The sequence below is a fragment of the Chiloscyllium plagiosum genome, unplaced genomic scaffold, assembly GCF_037043375.1.
Source record: "Chiloscyllium plagiosum isolate Xiang-an unplaced genomic scaffold, Cpla_swu_hap1 HiC_scaffold_8, whole genome shotgun sequence".
NCBI lineage: Eukaryota > Metazoa > Chordata > Chondrichthyes > Orectolobiformes > Hemiscylliidae > Chiloscyllium > Chiloscyllium plagiosum.
This window is the reverse complement of record NW_028270146.1, coordinates 12,484,229-12,510,087: the sequence shown is the minus strand read 5'-3', so window position 1 is coordinate 12,510,087 and position 25,859 is coordinate 12,484,229. Positions and strand designations below refer to the sequence as shown.

The following is a 25,859-nucleotide window of genomic DNA, read 5'->3' as shown; positions in this document are numbered from 1 at the left end:
CTCAATGTTTCACCTACCTGTGAAGCCAATCTGAAGCCTATCTAACCTACACTATTCCATTATCATCCAAATGTTTATCCAATGACCATTTAAATGCCCTTAAGGTTGGGGAGTCCACTACTATTGCAGGCAGGGTGTTCCACACACTTACTACTCTCTGAGTAAAGAAACTACCTCTGACATCTGTCCTATATCTATCACCCCTCAATTTAAAGCAATGTCCCCTTCTGCTAGCCATCATCATCCAAAGAAAAAGACTCTCACTGTCCACCCTAATCCTCTTGTATGTCTCTATTAAGTCAACCTTCTTCTCTGTTACAAAATCAGCCTCAAGTCCCTCAGCCTTTCCTCATAAGACCTTCCCTCCATACCAGGCAACATCCTGGTAAATCTCCTCTGCACCGTCTCCAATGCTTCCACATCCTTCCCATAATGCAACGACCAGAACTGGATGCAATACTCCAAGTGCGGCTGCTCCACAGTTTTGTACAGCTGCAACATGACCTCATGGCTCTGAAACTCAATCCCTCTACCAATAAAAGCTAACACACCGTACTCCTTCTTAACAACCCTATCAACTTGGGTGGCAACTTTCAGGGATCTATGGACATGGACACCAAGATCTCTCTGCTCATCACTGCTACCAAGAATCTTACCATTAGCCCAGTACTCTGTATTCCTGTTACTCCTTCCAAAGTGAATCACCTCACACTTTTCTGCAGTAAACTCTATTTGCCACCTCACAGCCCAGCGCTGCAGCTAATCTATATCCCTCTGTAATCTGCAACATCTTTCGGCACTGTCCTCAACTCCACTGACCTTCTGCAAATTTACTAACCCATCCTTCCAAGTCCTCACCCAGGTCATGTATAAAAATGACAAACAACAGTTGCCTCAAAACAGATCCTTGCAGTACACCACTAGTAACTGAACTACCAGGATGAACATTTCCCATCAACAACCACCCTCTATCTTCTTTCAGCTAGCCAATTTCTAATCCAAACCACTAAATCACCCTCAATCCCATGCCACCATATTTTCTGCAATAGTCTACCATGGGGAACCTTATCAAACGCTTTACTGAAATCCATATAGACCACATCAACCACTTTACCTTCATCCACCTGTTTGATCAACTTTTCAAAGAACTCTAAGGTTTGTGAGGCACAACCTACCCTTCACAAAACTGTGTCGACTATCTGTAATTAAGATTTGGAGGAGCCGGTGTTGAACTGGGGTGGGCAAAGTTAAAAATCACACAACACCTAGTTATAGTCCAACAGGTTTATTTGGAATCACAAGCTTTCGAAGCGCTGCTTCTTCATCAGGTGGTTCTGCTGGAGATGTTGTCTGAAGCCCTTGATATTGCGCCGACCTGTGAACATCCAAGAACCAACTGTACAGCTCTGTGGCCGAACACTTTAACTCCCCCTCCCACTTAACTAAGGACATGCAGGTCCTGGGCCTCCTCCACCGCCAAACCCTTGTCACCCATTGCTTGGAGGAAGAACGCCTCATCTTCTGCCTTGGGACCCTCCAACCAAACGGGATAAATGTGGATTTCATCAGTTTCCTTATTTCCCCTCCTCCATTTATCCCAGATCCAGCCTACCAACTTGGCATCGCCCTCTTGACCTGTCCTACCTGTCCATCTTCCTTCCCACCTATCCACTCCACCGTCCTCTCTGACCTATTATTTTCACCCCCATCTTCATCTCAGCTACCTTCCCCACCAGCCCCACCTCCTCCCATTTATCCCAACCCCCTTGGGCCACTCCCTCATTCCTGTTGAAGAGCTTATGCTAGAAACGTTGATTCTCTTCTTGGATGCTGCCTGACTGGCTGTGCTTTTCCAGCATTAAACTCTTCAATTATCACCAAAGTGCTCACCTACCTCCAAATCTAACACTTGGCCTGGTTCATTACCCAGTACCAAATCAAATGTGGCCTTGCCTCTTGTTGGCCGGTCTACATACTGTGTCAGGAAACCCTCCTGTACACATTGGACAAAAAATGGCCCATCTAAATTACACAAACTAAAGCGTTTCCTGTCAACATTTGGAAAGTTAAAGACCCCATAGCATCTACGCTGTACTTTTGCTCCTATCCAGAATCATCTTTACAATCCTTTCCTCTACATCTCTGGAACTTTGTGGAGGCCTATAGAAAACTCCCAACAGGAGGATCTTTCCTTTCCTATTTCTAATCTCAGGCCATACTACCTCAGTAGACCGAGTCCTCATCGAACGTCCTTTCTGCCACCGTAATACTGTCCTTGACTAACAGTGCCACACCTCTCCCTCTTTTACCAGCTTCCCTGATCTTACTGAAACATCTAAACCCTGGAACCTGCAGCAACCATTCCTGTTCCTGCTCTATCCATGTCTCCGAAATGACCACAACAAGGAAATCCCAGTTGAAGTAGACACACTTAAAACCACCTTCCTGCCTACCACTATACTCCTGTGACCTTGAAATCTTATTCATCACCTCATTACTCTCAACCTCCTGTGCACTGAAGCTACAATTCAACTTCCCAGCCCCCTGCTGAATTAGTTTAAACCCTCCCGAAGAACATTAGCAAATTTCCTCCCCAGGATATTGGTACGCCTCTGGTTCAGTGTAGACTGTCCCGTTTGTAGAGGTCCCAACAGTTGTAGACTCACCAACTTTGTGGGCATTTAAATGGTCATTGGATAGGCATATAGACGAGAATGGATTAGTGTAGGTTAAATGGGCTTCAGATTGGTTTCACACGGCGGTGCAACATTGAGGGCCGAAGGGCCTGTACTGCGTTATAATGTTTTATGTTCTATAACTGTTCTCTCTCCCTATTCCTCACCTTGCTAGCACGGATAACAAACCAGAGATAACAACTCTGTTTGTTCTAACTCTTAGCTTCCAGTCTAGCTCCCTGAATTTCTGCCTTATATCCCCATCCCTTTTTCTACCTACATCATTAGTGCCTATGTGGATCATGACTTGGGGCTGCTCCCCTTCCCCCTTTAGGATTCCATAAACACAATTCGAGACATCATGAGCCCTGGCACCTGGGAGACAACACACCAACCACAAGTCTGTCTTGTTCCCACAGAACCTCCTATCTATCCCCAATGGTGTCCCCAGTGACTAATGCTGTACTCCTTTCCCCACTTCCCTTCTGAGCAATAGGGACAGACTCTGTGCCAGAGACCTTGTACCCCATGGCTTATCCTGGTAAGTCGGCCCCCCAACAGTACCTAAAGCGGTATGCTTGTTATTGAGGGAACTGGCCACAGGGGATCCCTACACTGTCTGCATGTTCCCTTTCCATCCCCTGACCGTAACCCATCTGCCTTTTACCTGTAGCTGACGTGTGACAACATCCCTGTAACTCCTCTCAATTAGCCCCTCAGCCTCCCGAATGATCTGAAGTTCATCCTGCTCCAGCTCTAGTTCCCTAACGCGGTTCCCAAGGAACTGTAGTTGGGTGCACTTCTCACAGATGAAGTCAGTGGGGACACTAGTGCCTCCCACATTGTACAGGAGGAGCATTCCACTGTCCTCACATCCATTTCCACTGTTCTGAATTCCCAAAGAGACTATTGGAAAAAAAGCTAGTAACCTTTTTTTTTGTTTAGAGTTGTGCAACATTGTGAAGTGATGCCCCATGATTGCAAAAGGTGCCATAGATTGCACTGTAGATTCTGAACAATGAGAAATAATTCCAAGCAATTGGTCATTTCATACAATGCAAATGTATATCAAAGTTCATGCTTGCCTGAGTTGAAGAAACATTTTTGGAAAGGGCAAAATGCTGACTATGAGGGATGCTTCAAAAACAAACTGTGGGAGGAAACCCAAAGCCACATGACTGAGTACATAACCCTCAACACAGGAAATCCCTGGTGTTGGTTGCAACAAACTCACACTTTTTAAAAAGAATTCTTGCATTCTCTGAAATGTCGCACTGTTACTACCAAATTAAACTTTATTTCATGTAGCATCCTGATGCGCTTTGAATTATTTATGAAACCAATAACCTCAAGGATTTCTCAGAAAGACCCCTTGATGCCTCACCCATTGCCTCACTCCAGGAACCAGCAGTAAAAGGGGATGGAACCGTGAATGGAGTGGTGAGGGAAGTGGCCAGCAGTGAGGAAGCGTCACCAACAGTGGGTGATACCACAGCAAGGGCATGAACAATGGGAAGGTGAGCAGAGGAATAAGAGAACAGTTAGCAGGACATCTGGGGCAGAAGTGGGGGGCAACACTGGGATGACCAATAATGAGGTGTGGCAGCAACAACAGGCAAACTATGTCTGGTCCCAGTGGAATATGGATACGCAATGATAATGTCAGTGGCATTAATGTCTCGTTCAAGCACATTGGCAGGAGATGCACCATTTTTGAAAGAAACAACAACTTTTCATTATCGACACTGGTGGTTTGAAGTTTGGTTCGATTTTATATAATCTCTCCAAGATAATTTGAATGGCAAGACTAGAGGCAAGACTAGAGGTTGGAGTCACAATTGGAACAAGTCAGTTAAATTTACATACTCCTATGGTTTACTTTAGATAGATTTTTGGCCAAAACATTTTTATTCAACTTCTAAAACCAGTACAAGGGCATCACCGGCAAAGCAACAAAGTGTGAAGATAGTTAAAAATGGAAGAGGTTGCAAAACAGTTTACAAGGCCCAGGTCTTGTTAGAGAGAGATCCTGCATCAACAGGTGGCCAGAATGAATCCTCCAATACCTGTTCACTAACCAAGGCCCCAGACACATCTTCCAGGTGCAGCAGCAATTTATCTGCACTTCACTCAATGTGGTTTACTGTATTTGATGCTCACAATGTAATTTCCTCCATATTGGGGAGACAAAAGGCAGACTAGGCAACCTTTTTGTTGAACATCTACATGCTGTCCACAAAAATGTCTCTAAGTTTCCTGTTGCCTGCCCTTTCAGCATTCCTCGCTACTCCCTGGCCAACATCTCTAGTGAAGCTCATCACAAGTTGGAAGAACGGCATCTCCTTTTCCGCTTGGGGAGCTCTGCAGCCTTCGGGACTCAGTATCTAGTTTGATAATTCTAGGACCTGAGCACCTTCTCCCATGTCCTTGTGCAACCCTCACAACACTAGGCCTTGTCATCACATGAGCTGCTATCACTATTACCCTATTGTCAGCTACTAATGGTCTCACTCAGCAGCTGGTGATTCCACAAGGCTAATCTTTACCCATTCCTTTGCCTGTCCAACTGTTTTTTCTCTCTCTCTCTCACTCTCTGTGGGCTTCATTTCCAACTATCATTTACTCTTCCACTCTCTCCCCACCCAACCTTTTCCTAGCTACAATCAGTTCTGAAGAAGGGTTACTGGACTTGAAACATTAACTCTGCCTTCTCCCACAGATGCTGCCAGACTTGCTAAGCTTTTCTAGCAATTTCTGGTTTTGTTTCTGATTGCCAGCATCTGCAGTTCTTTGCCTTTTTTTGCTTAGCCTCCAAACAGAGTGCTTGGCTGGACATAGGAACACATAGCCACTAAGGCCAGTGTGAATGGTCGCAATGCACGGGTGTGAATAAGGTTCTGAAAGAGGTTTATAGTGACCTCATAGGATTAATAAAGGTCGTTTTAGTAAATGTGTCTTCAAATGCCTTATTCTTACAGTCAAACCAGCGCGCTCAATTCATCAGCTTTCTTTGTTCATCTACCAACAATTTCTATCAAGGACACATCATTCCTCACAATCATAGTTTCACCTCACCTTTACACACCTTACACTGCTGCATATCTCACAACATTGGAGACACTGCATTATGGAACTGTTGTACCAGATTACTCAAAGGAGATTGCAGCATACTTACTGGCACACTTCCCACTCTCTTTCACCATCAAATGATGCATTAGTACAGACAACAGCAGCAAAGAATAAACATGCCTGCATGTTCTTATCACCAGGGAGGAAACAATATTTCCGTAATTGGAGAGGCTGTTGTTGAAGCCATGCCCAGCATTGGAGTTGAGACCACTGAAGCAGTATGGTCTGACCAAGTTTACCTTCTTACATCCTATTTGCAAAATCACCCAAATTCTTCTGATTTACAAACTCAGATGGTATCAGCATTCACCTCTTCCTGCACCCCAACCCAATAACTCCCCTCCCCCACCAAAATCTAGCCTTGCTCCTTTCAAATATCTAAGAATTGCAGCTTTGCCAGGCAATGGTACAGGAATAGGAAGGCCAACAGGAAGACAATACTAATGATGATGAAACACCAACACTCAATCTATCACTCACAGCTACCAGTTCGAATGAACTGGCATTGCACATACTTCAGAGAGCAACACAGAGACAGGATGTCTACATGACGAGAGTCAATAAAACTGCAGTACTTGGAAATGAACATAATGGTCAGACAGGATTTCCATTTTGAAGAATGCAAGATCAGTTAAACAAGTTTGTCATTTGCCAATTTTACAGCTTTTTCCTTGTGGTTGGTGAGATAGCCAGGGAAAGTGAGCTGAAGCTAATGATAGCACAAGTACTAGCTCCCTGGCTGGTGAGATCACGTGTTCCACTGCAAAGCACACAGTGAAGGACTTGGATGAAATGATGAAAAAGCTGATGACAGTAGACACAGAAATGCTTGGTGCATTGGCAGGCCTGCCAGAGGATCTGATGGCATTGTCAATGAGCATGGAGGAGTCTGGCAGCAAGTGATCACAGGCCTATGCCAAACTTGGAGCACATTCTTTCCAGCATAGAAGAGGTGGCCAACTCCATGTCAAGATTGGTGGATAATATCTTGGCTTTTACTGTACTATGAGCAAAAGCGAACAGAATGTCAAAATGCTGCTATGTCAGATTGTAGTTGTGAATTCTCAGCTTTTTGCTGTGCAAATTCAGACTGCTGCTGTCATGCCAGTGTTGAAAGGACATTGAGTCTTGCACAGTAATCTTGCAATCTGTCCTCCAACTGATGAGCATAATTGTTGAGACATTGCCTAGGGGAGTGCCATTGACACTGTAGTGCACAAATGTGCTGAGTTTCTCAGAATGGCAGTGTTTGTTGTCACAACACTGACACACGTCCAGCTAGTCCAGACTTCCACTTTGCAAGCTGAGATGAAGTTGAAAGTTGGAGCTTATTTGGCGAACAGCTGCAACATGTCTACATTGTCCGCCCGTGAAACTCCAAGAAGTCCTATTACTTATACTGTTGAAGACACTAGGTCAGGCAAAGTCAGAAAACTAAGGGAATGAACAATAGTGACTAGTTGAATTTTGCATTGTTTATTGGTTGTTCTGTTAGATGAAGTTGGTTTGGAATTGCAGTACAAAGGTGGCATCAGGCAAGGGCCAAAGGTGTACATGACCACACACTGTGCTGATGCCATTTTGGCACCAAAGAGGCTGCTGATTACTGAATCTGTGTGTGTGAAACATAAGAAGTTAGCATGCAGGTACAACAAGTACTTAACCAAATGGAATTTTGGCCATCGTTGCTGGGGAGTTAGAATTTAAAAACAAGGAAGTCTTGTTACAACCATACAGAGTGTTGATGAGGCCACACCTGGAGTACTGTGTACAGTCTTGGTCCCTTCATTTAAGAAATGACTTACTGGTATTGGTGGCAGCTCAAAAAAGATTCACTGTATTTTTTCCAGGAATGAAGGGGTTGACTTATTGATGACCACTAGATATTTTAGGCTTTAGAAGAACTACTACTGGTCTTATGGAAAAATACAAGATTCTAAGGGGTTTGACAAGATAGATGTTGAGAAGATGTTTCCACTAATGGGGACTTTCAAACACATAGACATAGTTGCAGAATAAGGGGACACTCATTCAAAACTGAGATCCAAAATTATTCTCTCAGAGATAATGAATGTCTGGAATTCTCTATCCGAGAGAATTATGGAAGCATGATCAATGAAAGATTTGAAGAGGATATAGATCGATTTTTGAAATTGAGGTTGAGGGCTCTTAGGAGCTGGCAGGAAAGAGGAGTTGGGGCCTAGGATAAATCAATGATGATCTTATTGACCTCACTTGCAAATATAAACATGTTGATATAAAAGGAATCAATTATCCTTTAATTGATCGCAGACCTAGCAAGATGAGAGTCTACAATCTGCATTGATTGCAGATTGCAGATCTATAAAGGTTAAGCCCTTTTGTTTCTCCAGATTAAGTGTTGGTTTAGGGTAGTGTCTTATCCTTTGCATTTCCATGGTTCAGTAATGGAATACTTGTGATGCAATGTTAGAATGCATTGGACAGGTTGGCCATTCAGTAGAAATATTAAATAGGGCAGACAGAAGGGAACAACTTTCTAAATTAAAATAGACAGTGATTACCTTTGTCATTGGGATGGAAACTCATTTGCAACCCAGGTGAAAGGACTGTTCATTAATAAATTAATTAGACCTCATAAAGATTGTCTGAAAGTGCTTATGAGCTAGTTTATGATCTAGTGATATTCCAGTGGAGGTTTATACACATTGCCATCACACATAAAACAATCTGAATACAAATAATAGAACATATTTTCCTTCAGGATTTGTCTACACCTCCTTTCATGTCTGACATGGCTGACTCAGGACTTTAGAGGTATTTTAGACTGAAGACATGCTTTACAATGAAGAACCATGAATACAGGACACCTTACAGAACAGAAGACCATTCACCTGTGCTAGATCGTTGTTCAAAAAGTCTCAACTAAGGCCGTTGCCCTGTAGGAATATATGGGTTTACAACATTGAAGACAAGATATCAACCATAGTTCAATGGGTAGCGTATTCCTGGTGTATAAGAAATTAAATTAAATTTATAGCGAGAAATGAATAGACTTGGAAGGTATAGAATCTGTGGGTAGAATTGAGGAACTGCAAAGGAAGAAACCCTTGATGGGATTTACATACAGGCCTTCTAGCAGTAGTCAGGATGTTGGAAGAAAATCAGGAGATAGAAAAGGCATGTAGAAAATATACTATTACAGTAACCATGAGGGACTTCAATATGCAGGTGGACTTGGAAAATCAAGGAAAGGAATTAATGGAATGAGTACCACGTAGTTTTATTTTGGACCACCTTGTGGTAGAGCCCAGTAGAGAATAAGCAGTTTTTATTTTGGTGATGTGTGATGAGGCAGACTTGATTAGGAGGCTTAAGGTGAAGGAGCCCCTAGAGATCAGTGACCATGATTTTTTTAAAAATTCATTCAGTCACGTATTGCTGGCCATCCTAATTGCCCAGATGATAGATAAGGGTCAACCACATTGCTGTGTGTATGGAATCACATGTAGGCCAGATCACATAAGGATGGCAATTTCTAAAGGGCATTAGTGAACCGGATGGGCTTTTCCGACAATCAACCATGGATTCGTGGTCATCATTATATTTTTAATTCAGATATTATTTTTATTGAATTCAAGTTGCAAATGTGATAGAATTCACCCTACAGTTTGAAAGGGAGAGGCTGGAGTCAGATGTAACTGTATGACAATTGAATAAAGATAACTACAAAGACATGAGAGAGCTGGACAGAGTTGATTGGAAGGGATACCTAGCAGGGAAAATGGTGGACCAGCAATGGTTGAAGTTTCTTTGGGTAATTCAGCAGGCACAGCAGAAATTCATCCCAAGGAAGAAGAAGCATTCAAAGTAGAGGACACGGTGTCCGCGGCTGACAAGAGTCGGGGACAGCATAAAAGCAAAAGAGAAAGCATGCCATATGGTGAAGGTTAGTGGAAAGCCAGAGGATTGGGAAGCCTTTGAAAACCAGCTTTGGATAACTGAAAAAACAATAAGTGGGGGCGAAGGTGAAATATGAGAGTAAGCTAGCTAGTAACATAAAAGAAGATTGTTAGTGGGCGGCACGGTGGCACAGTGGTTAGCACTGCTGCCTCACAGCGCCAGAGACCCGGGTTCAATTCCTGCCTCAGGCGACTGTGTGGAGTTTGCACATTCTCCCTGTGTCTGTGTGGGTTTGCTTCCGTTTCCTCCCACAGTCCAAAAATGTGAATTGGTTATGCTAAATTGCCTGTAGTGTTAGGCGAAGGGGTAAGTGTAGGAGAATGGGTCTGGGTGGGTTGTGCTTCAGCGGGTTGGTGTGGACTTGTTGGGTCGAAGGGCCTGTAAGTAATCTAATAAAAAAAAAAGTTTTTTTTTAGATATCTAAATGGTAAGAGAGAAGCAAGAACAATCATTGGACCGCTGGAAAATGAGGCTGGAGAAATAGTAATGGTGGAGGAACTTAATAAGTATTTTGGAATAGTTTTTACAGTGGAAGACACTAGCAGCATACCAGAACTTCAAGGAAGTCAGGGTCAGAGATGAGTGTAGTGGCTATCAGTAAGGTGAAGGTGGATATATCACCCAGACTAGATAGCCTGAAACCAAGAGCTTCAAAGGAGATAGCTGTGGAAATTGTACAGGAATTGATGGTGGATCTTTCAGGAATTACTGGAGTGCCAGAGGACGGGAAAATTGGTAATCTAACACCCTGTTTAAAAAGGGAACGAGGCACAAGACTGGAAACTATCGGCCAGTTTAGCCTGACCTCAGTCATTGGCAAGTATTTGGAGTTCATTATTAAGGATGAAATTGTGAAGTTCTTGGAAGTGCATAATAGAATATGGCTGAGTCAGCGTGGCTTAGTCAAGGGGAGGTTATAGCTTACACATCTTTGAGGAGGTAACAAGTAAGTTAGACAAAGGTGAACCAGTGGAGATGATCAACTTGGATTTCCAGAGAGCCTTTGACCAGGTGCTGCATAAGAGGCGGCTAGGAAAGAGCCCATGGTGTTAGGGGCAAGATACTGGCATGGATAGAAAATTGGCAGACTGGCAGAAGGCAGACAGTGGGTATAAAGAGGTCTTTTTCATTGCTGGTGATTAGTGGAGTTCTGTATGGGTCAGCGTTGGACCTCAGCTATTCACATCTGAAAGAAGGAACTGACTAAATTTGCAGATAACACAAATAGGTGGAGGGACAGGTAGTGTTGCGGAAGTGGGGAGGCAGCAGAAAGACCTAGGCATGATAGAAGAGTGGTAGACAAGCAGGCGGCTGGAAGAACACAGCAAGTCAGGCAGCATCAGGTGGTGGAGAGGTCAATGTTTCGGGTATAACCCTTCTTCATTATTGGGAGTGGGTTTAAGAGGTACTGCAAATAAGGGGCATGTGGGCAGGATGTGAGGTAGGGATAGGTGAACACAGGTAGAGGGTACAACCTGGTTGGTCGAAAGGAGGAATGAATCCTGTTGGTAGCTGGAAGGAAGCATGGATCAGAGGAATGGAAGTAGGGGAAGTGCTGGGAAGGAGTCGGGGATGGGAAAGGAGGTAATTGAAATTGGAGAACTCAATGTTGAGTCCTCCGGGCTGTAGACTGCCCTGGTGAAAGATGAGGTGTTGTTCCTCCAATTAGTGTCTGATTCACTGTGGAAATGGAGGAAGCCAAGGATGGTCATTTTGGAAAGGGAGTGGTGAGGAGAATTAAAAAGGGCTGTGACTGGGAGCTCAGGTTGGCCCCTGCAAGCCTGGCTGAGATGGTTGATGAAAAGTGTCCTGAGTTTACGTTTGGTCTCACCAATGTAGAGAAGACCACATTTCCACAGCAAATCAGACCACAAATTGGAGGAACAACACCTCATTTTCCATCTGGGAAGCCTACAGCCCAGACGACTCAACATTGAGTTCTCCAATTTCAAATTATCTCCTTCCCATCCCCTGACTCCCTTCCAAGCCCCTCCCCCTACCTTCCCTTCCTCTGATCGACCCTTCTAGCTACCAACCGGATTCATTCCTCCCATCGACCAACCAGGTCATAATCTCTACCCTATCCCTACTTCACCACCCCCCGCCCCCACCCTCCACCGCATCCCTCGTATCTGAAGCTCCCCTTACACTCACCCCCAGTCCTGAAGAAGGGATACACCCAAAATATTGACTTCTCCATCTCCTGACGCTGCCTGGCTTTCTGTGTTCTTCCAGCCTCCTACACATCTACCTTGGATTCCAGCATCTGCAGTTTTTTTTGTCTCTAACCATGTGAGGAGAGTGCGCAAAGAAGTAGCAGATAGAATACATCATGAGAAATAATGAAGTTATGTGCTTTGATAGGAAGAATAGAGGCATGGTATATTTTCTAAATGGGAAAAGGCTTTGTAAATCTGAAGCACGAAGTGACTTGGAATTCTAGCTCAGGATTCTATTAAGGTTAACATGCAGGTTCAGTTGGCAGTTGGGCAGGCAAATGCAATATTAGCATTCATTTCAAGACCGCTAGAGTTCAAGAGCAGGCATGAACTGATGAGGCTCTATAAGGCTCTGATTAGACCCCATATGGGATATTGTCAGCAGTTTTGAGCCCCCTGTCTAAGAAAATATGTGCTGGCAGAGCGGAAAATCCAGAGGACGTTTGTAAGAATGATCCTAGGGATGAAGAGTTTGTCATGTGAGGAGCAGCTAGGACTCTGGGTCTTGCAAGGATGCCTGCCTTGAAGAAGTTTTCCTCTTCTTTCTACAAGAATCTGCAACCCCCCCCAGGTCATCTCCTCTCTGACCTATCACCTTCATCCCCACCCCCCATTAACCCATTGTACTCTTTGCCAACTTCCCCCACCCTCCTCTTTGACTTATCACCTTCATCCCCACCCCCCATTCACCCATTGTACTCTTTGCTACCTTCCCCCACCCTCCTCTCTGACCTATCACCTCCATCCCTACCCCCATTCACCTATTGTACTCTATGCTACTTTCTCCCCATCCCTACCCCCTCTCATTTATCTCTCCACTCTACAGGCACCCTGCCTCTATTCCTGATGAAGGGCTTTTGTCCGAAACGTCGATTTTCCTGCACCTCGGATGCTGCCTGACCTGCTGTGCTTTTCCAGCACCACTCTAATCTAGACTCTGGGTCTATAGTCAGTGGAATTTAGAAGGGTGAGTCGTGATCTGATTGAAACTTACAGCATACTAAGAGGCCTGGATAGGGTGAATGTGGTAAAGATGTTTCCTCTAGTAGGAGAGACTAGGACCCAAGGGCACAGCCTCAGAGTGAAGGATTGAGTTTTTAGCACTGAGGTGAGGACAAATTTCTTCAGCCAGGGGTTGGTGAATCTATGGAACTCATTACTGCTGAAAACTGTGGAGACTAAGTCATTGAGCATATTTAAGACAGAGATAGATAGGTCTTTGATTAGTAAGGGAATTAAGCATTTCAGGGAGAAGGCAGGGGAATGGGGTTGAGAAACATATCAGCCATGTTTGAATTGCATAATAGACTTGATTGGCCGACTGGCCTAATTCTGCTCCTGTGTCTTATGGTGTTATGATCAACCCTTAGTCAGAGATTATGGGTTTAAGTCCTACTCCAGAGAATTAACCGCAAAAATCCAGGCCTGTACTTCAGTTGTCTTCTGGCCAGAAGGTCTGGGTTCAAGTTCCACTTGCCCCAGAGGTGTCTCATAATATGTCCAAACATATAGATTAAAATAACTGACGACATCTATCTTGTAATTAGCTTCTGTCAGTAACTTGTAGGTAAGTTAAGCTTTCAGTATTCAATGTTGGTGTTCCATAAATGTGATTGTGGATATCCATTGCAGAGTAGTTGCTGGTTCTGGAGTTAGTATGATTGACAGACAGAATTGCCCTTTCTCACTCTTGGGTTCTTGAGATTTGGCCAACTCAAAATAGTTCTTTACGTCTTCTCAGAAGAAGAAGCAATTTTAAACAAACAATATATTTTTATTAGGTGTATCAAACTGGGGAGGTTATGCTGTAGCCTGCGGTCTGTACATTCTCAATAGCTGCGCAATCCACGAACGCTATCTACGCAAAGCACTTGGGTTTCCTATGACATCTGAAATGGTTGGCTACATCTTGGCACTGCCTACAGTCCAGAAGGTAAGTAACAAAGGGATTTATTTTCTCCCAGAATAATAGGTCACTTTCCAGTGAGTTATTTTTTCTTTGTCATCTCCTGCTCCTATCAGCCATCCTTTGTCTATTTCTTATTTTATCAAGGCTACTCAGCTCTTTGATCCTGAGTTTAACTCTCTTGTTCTTCAAGGCTCTCCCTTACAGACTCTTTCTCTGCACCTTGAAATCAAGTCTTGACTCTGACTGTCTTCTCTGGCTTATTCCTTCCCAGGATCCCAAAACTGTGGAACTTCAAATACTTCTTAATGATCCTCTCTTTTCACATCTGAAAGTTTTAAAAGTAAAGAATGTAGAGTTTTGACCTGGTATAATCATCAACATCACTAAAAAAAACAGAGTATTGATTCATAAGATATTGCTTTATATGAGAGCTCTTTGTGCAATTTGGTTATCAGGTGGTTCCTGATAAAGGACAGCACTCTGAAAGGTAGTGCTTCCAAATAAATCTGTTTGACCATAACCTGGTGTTGTGTGATTTTTAACTTTGTACAGCCCAGTCCAACACCGGCACCTCCAAATCATGTTTTTCTACATTACAACAATGACTGCACCTCATAGGTATTCATTGACTGTTAAGCACTTTGAGATGTCCTGAGGCAATGAAAGAAAATATAGAAATGCAAGTTTCTTTTATTTTTTTTCAGTCAAACTAGTGCCTCTTGATCTATTGGTTCTTTTTTCTAATCTATTTCTCCCTCAATGCTATCCTGGATTGTACTGCTAGCCTTTTAACCCCTTTAAAACAAAAAAATTGAATTGTTTGAAATGGATACATCATGTCATTTACTTATTTTTATGTTTTCGTTCCTCCTAATCGTTAAGTTTTCTGCATCGCACCCTACTTACCAACAGGGTGGTTGGTTAAAGGCAACTTTTATGACTCCTGTCTTGTTTGTTATCCTGATGGCTTGTTATTTTTACGTCTGATGGGATGTTTCCTTCTGGTAAAGTTGGGTATAAAGGTTGTCATAGTAACTGCTTGTTTCAATATGACTCACTAGAAGAAAAACATTTCCTTCATGTAATATCTTATGCAGATTCTTAGAAATGACTCAAAGTGCTTTATAAATTATGTTGATTAACATAGAACATAGAACAATACAGCGCAGAACGGACCCTTCGGCCCTCAATGTTGCGCCAACCTGTGAATTATTCTCCGCTCGTCCCCCTACGCTATCCCATCATTATCCACGTGATTATCCAAACACGTTGGGTAAAGAATTAATCAATAAATATAGAACAGGTGGGGGCCATTCAGTCTCTTGAGCTTCAGATAAATCAATCTGTTTACCCTATTCATTCCACATTCCTTGATACCCTCAATCTCAGTTATGCAATTCACAATTGATCTCATCATTTTTTTTGAGGTAGAGAACATAAGATTTTTATCTTTTTCTTCAGTGCATCTGTATTTCCTGGTATCATCTTTGAACAGCCTAGTTCTAATTTTGAGGTTCTGTTCTTTCCTCTGGATAGTCTCACTATAGTAAATAGTTCCTTTCTATCACCACCTTGTTCACTTAAACATCTCAATTAAATCACTGCTTAATCAAAGGAATACATATCTCAGTTATGTAATTCCATCATGAAACAACTCTTATAATCCTGGTATCATGCTAGTGTATCTGTGCTGCATTCCACTCAAGACGAGTATATCCTTTGAGGTTTAGAAGTAAATACACCACTTTTAAAGCAGGTTTAGCCAGAGCTTTATTCAACTGTAACATAACTTTCATCCCTTTGTATTACAATACTCTTGAGATAAAGGCATTAGCCTTTTTTTTTAAAATATTTTTGTAACCATACCTGTCTGTTAGCTGTTAATGTTAGGAAGCACAATACTAACTACACTGACAAACTTGACTTTTTAAAATAATCTCTCCTTCAGTGAAGCAGGTTCTCCCCAGTTTCTCTGGGAAAAGCATCTGCTATGTAATTGTAGAGGTGAAGCTACTTTCTGTCATCATTTTACACACAGCCAGTAGCACACCAGATCTGCTGGTTAGCACGAATCAATAGGTGGCATGTGGCACAGTGGTTAGCAGTGCTGCTTCGCAGTGCCTGAGACCCGGGTTCAATTTCCGCCTCAGGCAACTATCTGTGTGGAGTTTGCACATCCTCTGCGTGGGTTTCCTCCGGGTGCTCCGGTTTCCTCCCACAGTCCAAAAATGTGCACGTTCGGTGAATTGGCCATGCTAAATTGCCTGTAGTGTTAGGTGAAGGAGTAAATGTAGGGGAATGGGTCTGGGTGGGTTGATGTTTGGGTGGACTTGTTGGGCCGAAGGGCCTGTTTCCACACTGTGAGTAATCTAATCTTAAACAATGTTGCACTCTTTGCTTGGTGTATGCTGAACGTTGTATCAAATTTACAATAAACAAGCAGCTCATTCAGCCCAAATAGTATATGCACCACATATGCCAGTGTTTATGCACCATATAAGTCTCCTCCCATCCCTTTTTATACCATTTTTTCCCTCCTTTTCCTTTCTCCATCATCTATGAATTTATATGACTCTTTTCATTATTTCTCTAGCGGCAAGTTCCACATTTTAACTGCTGGGTAAAGAAATGTCTTCTGACTTCCCTACTGGATTTATTAATCACTGTCTTATATTTGTGACTTTTCTGGTTTTTTTCAGTCCCACAAGTGAAATTATTTTTTCCAATCTACATTTGTCAAACTACCATCTTCTTTCTGCAATAAGGAGACTTGTCTTTTCCGTCCTTCCAGAAGCTTATAAAATCCCAGTTCTGTAATCAATGTTTTCATCTGCCTTCAGGAAGAAAAGCTGTTGGAGTTGTTGGTGAAACATGGAATTCGAAGTGGAAAAACTGGGAATCTGGGAATGGAAGTGGATGGCTTGCCCTTTCATGATACGCACTCCTCTATGATCAGACAGCTGCTGGAAATCACACTGGGACAGGCCCAATCAACCTAATGCACAAAGATAGGAAACTAGAAAAAGAATTCAGTCATTAATGCTCGCCTTTTAACTGAGGAAATTCCAATTAGTTTGCACTAAATGGTGTAGTAATAGTTTCATGACAGGTAGGTAATAATGTAGTTAAATTTTTGATTACTTTCATGACTATGTTATGTTTCAATTTCACTTCAAGAATACACTATTTTCCTTCCACAAAACAGGTTATTCCAGAGAATGTGTTAGTTGTTTCTAATCTTATTCTTTAGATAATTGTTCATTTTCATATTAATTCTGGACACTGCAAAATTTAATGAAGAAGAAAGGCAAGGTTTAGTAAATATTTCGCTCACCAAAGTATTTTATGGTCAACCTTTGTTGTTCCAGGGAAAGCACCCCAAGTCTCTCCAAACTTTCCTCATAGGTCACACCCTCCAGACAGGCAACATCCTGGGTAAATCTCCTCTGTCCCCTCCATAATGGAATCACATGCTTCCTAGACTATGGAGACCAGAACTACAAACAGTATTCAATTATGGCCAAACCAGCATTTTATAAAGTTATAGCATAGCCTCCCTGCTCTTGTATTCTGTGCCTCAGCTAAGAATGCAAAGTATTCAATATGCCTTCTTAACTACATTATCTAACTGCCTTGCTACCTTCAGCGATGTGGATAAACGCACAAAGGTGCCTCTGATCTTCAGTAGTTTCTATAATCCTACCATTCATAGTGTAATCCCTTATCTTGTTAGCTCTTTCCAAGGGCATTAGCTCTCACTTCTCAGGGCTGATACCATTTGTCACTGTTCAGCCCACCCAACCAATCTTTTCTGCAAAAATTCTTTTCTTATCATATCCATATTAGAGTACAATTTTAGATTGAAAAAGAGGAGGACTTACTTCTTTGAAATGCACAATAAAATATTGAGGCTAGCATTGACCTCAAAACTGTGGTAAATAAATCATTTGGTCACAACTTGAATATATATTTAACATAGGTGGTGGATCTCAGTTTAGAGAATAACTAAAATAAAGAAGTTACATCCTTAAAGCAGCATGTATATATATCAGACATGGTGATGGAATGAAATGATTTCAGAGAAAAACACTGATATCACAGTATCTAAAACATGACTCACAAACAAGTGATTTATCTTTAATGAGCAATGACTGAAAAACATTATCTGATCATTGTCTCATTGCTGTTTGTGAGACAACATCGCTGTGTGAGAATAGCCTGACACACTTTCTTACATTATAGCAGTAACTACAAGACAAAAATTACATTTTTCTGTAATGTTGTGGAGTCTTTCGGGTGTAAATATGCTACATAAATAGAAGAAAATTTAGGGCATTGTGATTTGTTTCTTAGAAAGGTATTAGAGTTTGCGAAACAACCTCAGTTATCTGAATGTCAATTATCCAAATTTCGGATTATTCAAACAAGATCTCAAGATCCCGTAAAATGTTATCTGTTATCCGAACATCACTTATCCGAACAAAATACTTCCCGCCTGTCTCGTTCGGATAATCGAGATTGTTCTGCGCAAAGAAGATACATTTTTCCATCTCATCCACTATGTTAATTAATGTAACTATATTTCCACAACTGATAAGTTAGAACATTGTTATTTTTAGATTTTTGATATGCTTTTATGGCACTTTCACTTCAGGTATCATGCCCCATATTGTTGTTAAAATAAGTTATTCTAGTATCTGTGTGATTCATCCTTCAACTATGTCAACTTAGATAATTGTGCATATTTTGCTTAGAAGACTGACAACTTTCTTGAGGAAGTGAGGAAAAATATTTCTCTGATTGGAGTATTTAAGGTCTTGTTGCAACTATGTGCTGTGAACACCAAATAGTTTGATGAAACTTTGCAGTGAGATATTGAAAAGATACAGGACATGGTTGTCACAATCATCTGATCGTCACCCCCCGCTGTCCATAGATGGAGCTTAAAGTTTAGCAAATTGAAAGATTGAAAAGCATCCTGTTCTTTAAAGCAACACAACTAGATTAGATATGGTGGCTCAACTAAACATTTTGTGGTGAGATGCCATGGTGATAGGAATTATTAATGATTTTCTCACAAATAGGTAGTTGTTCTTTAACTACACATTACTAAAAATAAATAAATTATCTGACCACCATCTCATTGCAGTTTGTGAGCATTGATATGCACAGATTGGTTACCATGTTTCCAGGCAATATACCAGTAAGCATATTTCAAAAAATGCATTTTTAGATACATATTTAGATTAGATTCTGTACAGTATGGAAACAAGCCATTTGGCCCAACAAGCCCATACCGACCCTCCGAAGAGTAACCCACCCAGCTCCCTATCCTATGTTTACCCCTGACTAATGCAGCTAATACAATGGGCAATTTAGCATGACCAATTTACCTGACCTGCACATCTTTGGATTGTGGGAGGAAACTGGAGCACCCAGAGAAAACCCATGCAAACACGGGGAGAATGTGCAAACTCCACACAGACAGTCACCTGAGCCAGGAAACCTTAAAATTGTAAAAGGTATTTTATAAATACAAGTCCTTTATTGCAGAAAAGAAAGAAAAAAACTGCAGGCAAGGTGATTTATCTTTAGAATGTGTCGAGTGTTTACAAGGAAATTAACATTTCATTAACTATTCTAAACAATCAAAGGATTTTTATATTTCAGGTAGGAATGCAACTTTTTTTAAGTTATAGTATGTTTCTATAGCTACGTTGTGTTCCATTTTTGCTTGCAGAATTAATACAAGACTTTCCTTGAAAGCAGATTATTCCAGTGTCTCTAGCTCGAGATAATTGTGCACAATACCATTCAGCGTTTCATTTTGCCTCAGAAAGGTGACAAATTTATGCGACTGGACTATTTTGGAACTTGGATAAAAGCTCTGTGTTATGATCCTCACTGATGTTATTATTTGTTACGTTGGATTTCAGACAAAAACCTGGCTTGTTGATCATATTCTGATCTGATTTAGTTTTAACAAAGTGGTGTCTTGCTGAATCATAAACATCCAATGTTACAGATTTTGCTTTAACAATAAAACAGATGTTTATTAACAACATAAATGAAGATACAATAGAATGTACCAGACTACATACTTAACAATACAAATTCAAGGATTTTAAATATATAGTAAAAGTACAATTGCATTTATCCCAAAACACTCCTTCATAAATTTAAGAAAAACACAGCTTTTGTACAGGACCCCAAAACACAGCTCTGACACAATACCCAAAGCACCACTCCTATATGGCCTAACTGCCAAGTCCCTGTATGTGCCATCTGGATAAATTTAAGTCCTTTGTGACTTTGACTTACAGATTACAGCTACAGATACCTTCTTTTGGCGTTATTATACACCTGAGTTTAAATGTACTCAGATTTAAGCAACCTCTTCAGGCTTTTATCCTAATGCTTCTGGTCTGGGATTAACATTAACTCCAGTCTAAAATAACCCAGGTCACTGTATCCTTCCCTTCTCAGGACTTCACAGGACTGTTCAAACTCAAAGAATAAAGAACAGTACAGCACAGGAACAGGCCCTTCAGCCATCCAAGCCTGCACTGACACATTTTGCCTTTCCATACTAAAACTGTCTTTACTTACAGGATCTATATCCCTCTATTCCCCTCCTATTAATGTATTCATCCATGTGCTCCTTGAATGCACACCTCCAGTGTGTTACAAGCACTCACACCCTTTGTGTTACTTACATATCTCTTTTAAACATTCCCCCTGCACCTTGAACCTGTGTCCCCTAGAAAACACCTTATACTTTCCACCCTATCTATGCCATTCACAATCTTATCAACTTCTATCAGGTTGCCCCTCAATCTCCTGCATTCCAGTGAAAACGAAACCAATCTTTTCAACCTTTCTTCATTGTTAAAATCCTCCTTACCAGGCAACATCCTGGTAAACCAGTTCTGTACCCTGTCCAACGCATCTAGCTCCTTCTGATAGTGTGGTGACCAGAACTGTATTCAATATTCCAAGTGTGGCTTAACTAAAGTTCAATAAAGCTGCAGCATAATTTGTCTACTTTTACACTTAATGGTCCTTTAAATGAATGCAAGCATGCTATAAGCCTTTTTTTACTACCTTATCTACCTGCACTGCCACATTTAGTGATCTGGGGACCTGCACACCCAGATCTGTCCGCATATCATTACTCCTAATGGTTCTGCCATTCACCATATAATTTCCACCTATACTTGACCTTCCAAAATGCATCGCCTCACATTTGTCTGGATTAAACTCCGTCTGCCATTTTTCTATTCCGAAAAGCATCCTTTCAACACAGCTACCCTCTGTCTCCTATGACTAAGCCAGTCGTAGAGTCATAGAGATGTAGAGCACGGAAACAGACCCTTCAGTTCCAACTCATCCATGCCAACCAGATATCCTAACCAAATCTAGTCCCATTTGGCAGCACTTGCCCATATCCCTCCAAACCCATTCTACTCATACACCTATCTAGATGCCTTTTAAATGTTGTAATTGTACCAGCCTCCACCACTCACTCTGGCAGCTCATTCCATACACGCACCACCCTCTGCATGAAAAAGTTGTCCCTTATGTCCCTTTTATATATTTCCCCTCTCACTCTAAAGCTATGCCCTCTAGTTCTGGACTCCCCCAACCCAGGGAAAAGACTGTCTTTTTATCCTAAACATGCCCCTCATGATTTTGTAAACCTCTATAAGGTCACCCCTCAGCCTTCGACGCTCCAGGGAAAACAGCCCAACCTATTCAGCCTCTCCCTATAGATCAAATCCTCTAACCTGGCAACGTCCTTGTAAATCTTTTCTGAACCTTTTCAAGTTTCATAACATGCTTCCGATAGGAAGGAGACCAGAATATTCCAATATTGCACACAATATTCCAAAAGTTTTTGCTAGCTCACCCTTAAAACCAAGTGAGTTCACCTTTTGTGCCAGTCCACCATGATGGATCTTGTAAAAGGCTTTGCTGAAGTCTGTGTAGACACATCAACCACTTTTCCCTCATCAATTATCTTTGTCACCTCCTCAAAAAACTCGATCAAGTTAGTGAGGCACGACCTCCCTCGCACAAAACCAAGCTATCTGTTGCAAGTAAGTCCATTCATTTTTAAATGCGTGTAGATTTAAAACTGATGCCCAAGGAGACCTCTAAGAAAGCTTAAGCTTAAAAATAACTACTTCCAGGAGTCTCTAACAAACCTTGAGGCCCCATTGTTTACTTTTCTGGGTCAAAAAGCAGTCTAAGTTAAACAAAAATTCTTTAGTGGTGCACAAACACCCATTCATTCTAAACCCAGGCCTCAAAAAACTGTTATAAAATAAACCACAATGGTAATAGAAATATTTACAAGTTAATTATTCAATTAAGACACATGCAAAATCCACAGGTTAAAAAGCCAAAAACCAAAACTTAGAATAAATCAAAGTGTAAGACTCACAGTTTATATCAAATTCATAATTTTAATTATAAATACTGCCATGAGTCTTTGCAGGGAAACACTGGAAGGTTGTTTAAGATGTGAAGCTGAAAATGTGTTGCTGGAAAAGCGCAGCAGGTCAGGCAGCATCCAAGGAGGAGGAGAATCGACGTTTTGGGCATGAGCCCTTCTTCAGGACCTGCTGTGCTTTTCCAGCAACACATTTTCAGCTCTGATCTCCAGCATCTGCAGTCCTCACTTTCTCCTAGGTTGTTTAAGATGCCAACCCCACTCATTCTGATAGTCCCAATAGGCTGAAAATCATTTTAAGTTTAGTTATGTATTGCATTTATTGTAATACGTATGGCTACACAAAAGCAAAAAAAAAACCATAAATGACCATAGTGCTTACCTTAATAAGCAGTCTAAGTTAAACAAAAGCAAAAAAAAAACATAAATGACCATAGTGCTTACCTTAATAAGAATTTAATGTATCTTTAAAAGCTATGATTTTTTTCCTAAATCATTTGATTAGATTTTGGATTAATATAACATGAGTTTTCAGCTTCATGAAATTTTGGCTCCTGGCCTTTTGGGTCTATCAACACAAAATGAACAAGTTTAGTTCAAGAAGGCAGCTCAAGACCACCTGCTCAAAGGCAGCCAAGGATGGGCAGTAAGTACTGGCCTACCAAATAATGCTCATATCCCAGGAATAAATTGGAAAAAATAGCCCTATGTAATTCCTGCTCAGTGAAATGAAATTAAAACCCTGGTGTACTTATCCTTTCCTGAGAGGGTGTTAGTTACAGAACTGACAAAGGGAGTAGTTAAAAAACATAATAATGGAAGATATTTGTTCTCTCTGTCAATAAACTAGTGACATCAGTATGCACGTACTCTCCCAACTTGGACGGTTTACTACTTTATTAGTTACTATTTGTCTAGTATGTGGTTTATTTCCTGGAATTCTACTTTAATAGCGATGAGGGTGTACCTATGTCATGTGGACAGCAGTGTTTTAAGAGAGGACTTACCACCATCATCTCAAGGAAGGTCAGGCATGGGCAATAAATGTTAGCCTAGCATGCACTGATCCTCAAATAAAGAAAAGATAATCTGTTGCCTTCAGATCAAAAGATATCATAGGAGCTAAAGTTTCATATTAAAGACAATTTATTTTGCATTTGACTGCGTAGAGACTTCAGACAGAACTATGGGTTTATTTAATTCCCAATTATGCACAAAAATAAAGGACAAAAGAAACATAAAGACTATAATCTCAGGGACCTAAACAAATTGAGTGAAAAGTCACATGATCCAAAATGTCACAATTGGAAAGTGGATGTTCTTATAAATCCATGTTATCTTGCCTGATTTTACCTGAAGGTCTAATCCAATCCCATTTTCTACAAGGAACTCTACTTCCATCCATATATTTTACCAGAAGCTCAAATTCTATCCAATCTATTAAAAAGTTCTAAATCATAATCTTTAACTGAATTTTCATGTTATTCTAAATCTTTACCAAAACTTTTAACACAATCACAGTCTAATTTCAAAACTCAAATCCAACTCAAATTTCTTCCCCAAAACTGTAATCCAATTCAATCCTTATCTGAAGTCTAGTCATTTCAATCTCCACCGGAATAGCTACTCCAAGTTAATTTCTTGCTAATAGATGTAATTCAAGCACAATCTTTACCAGAAAATCTACTGAAACTTCTAACTGGAAACTACAAAAATGATCCCATTCTTTCAAAGTTCTAAATCAATTGTAAATCTTTCTGAACACACTTGTTCTCACTAAGCCCTAAATCGGAACTTAGTACCACATCTTCTAAAAACAAAAGGAACACTGTGTGGAGCACAGTGTGGAACTCCTAAAAGGGCGTTGATAGGTTGGTGGAGTGGGTGGCAAATGACTTGCAGGCATAGGTTTAAGGTGAGAGGAGGAAAGTTTAAAGGAGATGTGCAAAGCAAGTTTTTTTGCACAGAGGGTGGTGGCACCTGGAACGTGCTGCCAGGGAAAGTGGTAGAAGCAGATGATATAGCAATATTTAAGAGGCATTTAGACACATGAACAGGTCGGGAATAGTGAGATATGGACCACATGCAGGCAGATGGGATTAGTTTAGAGTGGCATCATGACCAGAGCGGACATGGTGGGCTGTAGGGCCTGTTCCTGTGCTGTAATTACATGTTCCATTCCCTTACTCATTATAAAATGGTTAGCAAGTAACTTGAAATGTTAATGAAGTGCTGCTTTTCTTGCAAGGGTGATGGACAATAAAAATAGACAGATATTTCTCCAACTGCACACTGCTTTGTAAAGAGCACACTTACAGATTACTGTGTATAATTGTGGTGGCCCTATTTATGGTGAGTTAGTAAAGTTGCTATAATCCCACAGACCATAGAGAAAGATAACTGGTCATCACATTTTCAAGAATGAGAGCTGGATTTCAAGAGTTACGTTATGGGGAGATATTAAATAAATTACACTTATTTTCTTAAGAATTTAGAAGGCTAAAGGTGATCTTATCAAAGTCTTCAAGATAGTTATGAGAAATGCTAGAGCACATAAAGATAAACTATTTCCTCTGGTTGGGGATTCTGGAACTATGGGGCATAGTCTGAAAATTAGGAGCAGACCTTTCAGCAGAGATGTTAGAGAGGACTTCTATGGGGCTGAGAAACATATCAGTCATGATCGAATGGTGGAGCTGGCTTGTTGGGCCAAATGGCCAATTCCACTGCTCTATCCATATCTTGTATCTTATAGAGTTGAAGAACATGAGCCCTTCTTCAGCCCATTCCTGAAGAAGGGCTCATGCCCGAAACGTTGATTCTCCTGCTTCTTGGATGCTGCCTGACCTGCTGCGCTTTTCCAGCAACACATTTTCAGCTCTGATCTCCAGCATCTGCAGTCCTCACTTTCTCCTAGAGTTTAAGAACAGCAAGGTTATGCTTTAACTATATAAAATATGAATAAGGTTACAGTTATCGTGTACAGATCCTACCTGTGTTGGAATTTAGAAGAGTGAGGGGTGATCTTATCAAACATACCAGGTTCTTCGGGGACTTGACAGAGTAGACGTGGAAAGGTTGTTTCCCCTTGTGGGAATGTCTAAGACCAGTGGGCATAAGCTTAGAGTAAAGGATCAAACATTTAAGACAGGGCTGAGGAGAAACTTCTTCAATCAGTGGATAGTGAATCTGTGGAATTATTTACCTCAGAAGCCTGTCAAGACTGGATTGTTAAGAACGCTTGAGGGGCAAGTTTTTAATCAGTAAGGAAATGAGTATTATGGGGTTAAGACAGGAAAGTGGAGGTGAGGATTATCAGATCAGCCACAATCTCATTGATTGGCGGAGCAGACTTGATGGCTGAATGGTCTATTTCTATTCCTACATCTTATGGACATTGCAATCTGTGCATTTTCATCTTTATATCTTTGGCTGTAACTGGGAATATCTTGAAATCTTAAAGGTACTACAAAAATACAAATGTGTCCTTTCAGGAAAGAAATGGAAAATACTGAATGCAAGATGACTTA

General features: G+C 41.1%; 1 protein-coding gene and 1 long non-coding RNA gene across 6 annotated transcripts in view; one reads left to right on the top strand and one right to left on the bottom strand.

The window, feature by feature from the left end:
- dglucy (D-glutamate cyclase) overlaps positions 1-19,778 on the top strand; it is a 123,762-nt gene extending 103,984 nt beyond the window's left edge. For 2 of the 5 annotated variants that reach the window (XM_087989589.1, XM_087989590.1), the window contains exons 13-14: positions 13,747-13,898; positions 14,065-14,289. In XM_087989589.1, the coding sequence (XP_087845715.1) occupies positions 13,747-13,898; positions 14,065-14,235 (323 nt within the window). In that variant the 3' untranslated portion in view covers positions 14,236-14,289. Of the gene's footprint in view, positions 1-13,746; positions 13,899-14,064; positions 14,290-16,714 lie in introns of those variants that run through there. The other 3 variants (XR_006312687.2, XM_043696936.2, XM_043696939.2) reach the window with 3 other exon arrangements.
- A 25-nt stretch (positions 19,779-19,803) lies between these two features.
- On the bottom strand, positions 19,804-23,953 carry LOC148149341 (uncharacterized). Its single transcript, XR_015757825.1, has 2 exons — positions 22,774-23,953; positions 19,804-22,711 (listed from the first exon to the last, which is right to left on the bottom strand). It is a non-coding gene; the product is annotated as an uncharacterized LOC148149341 (long non-coding RNA).
- Positions 23,954-25,859: the final 1,906 nt, after the last annotated feature.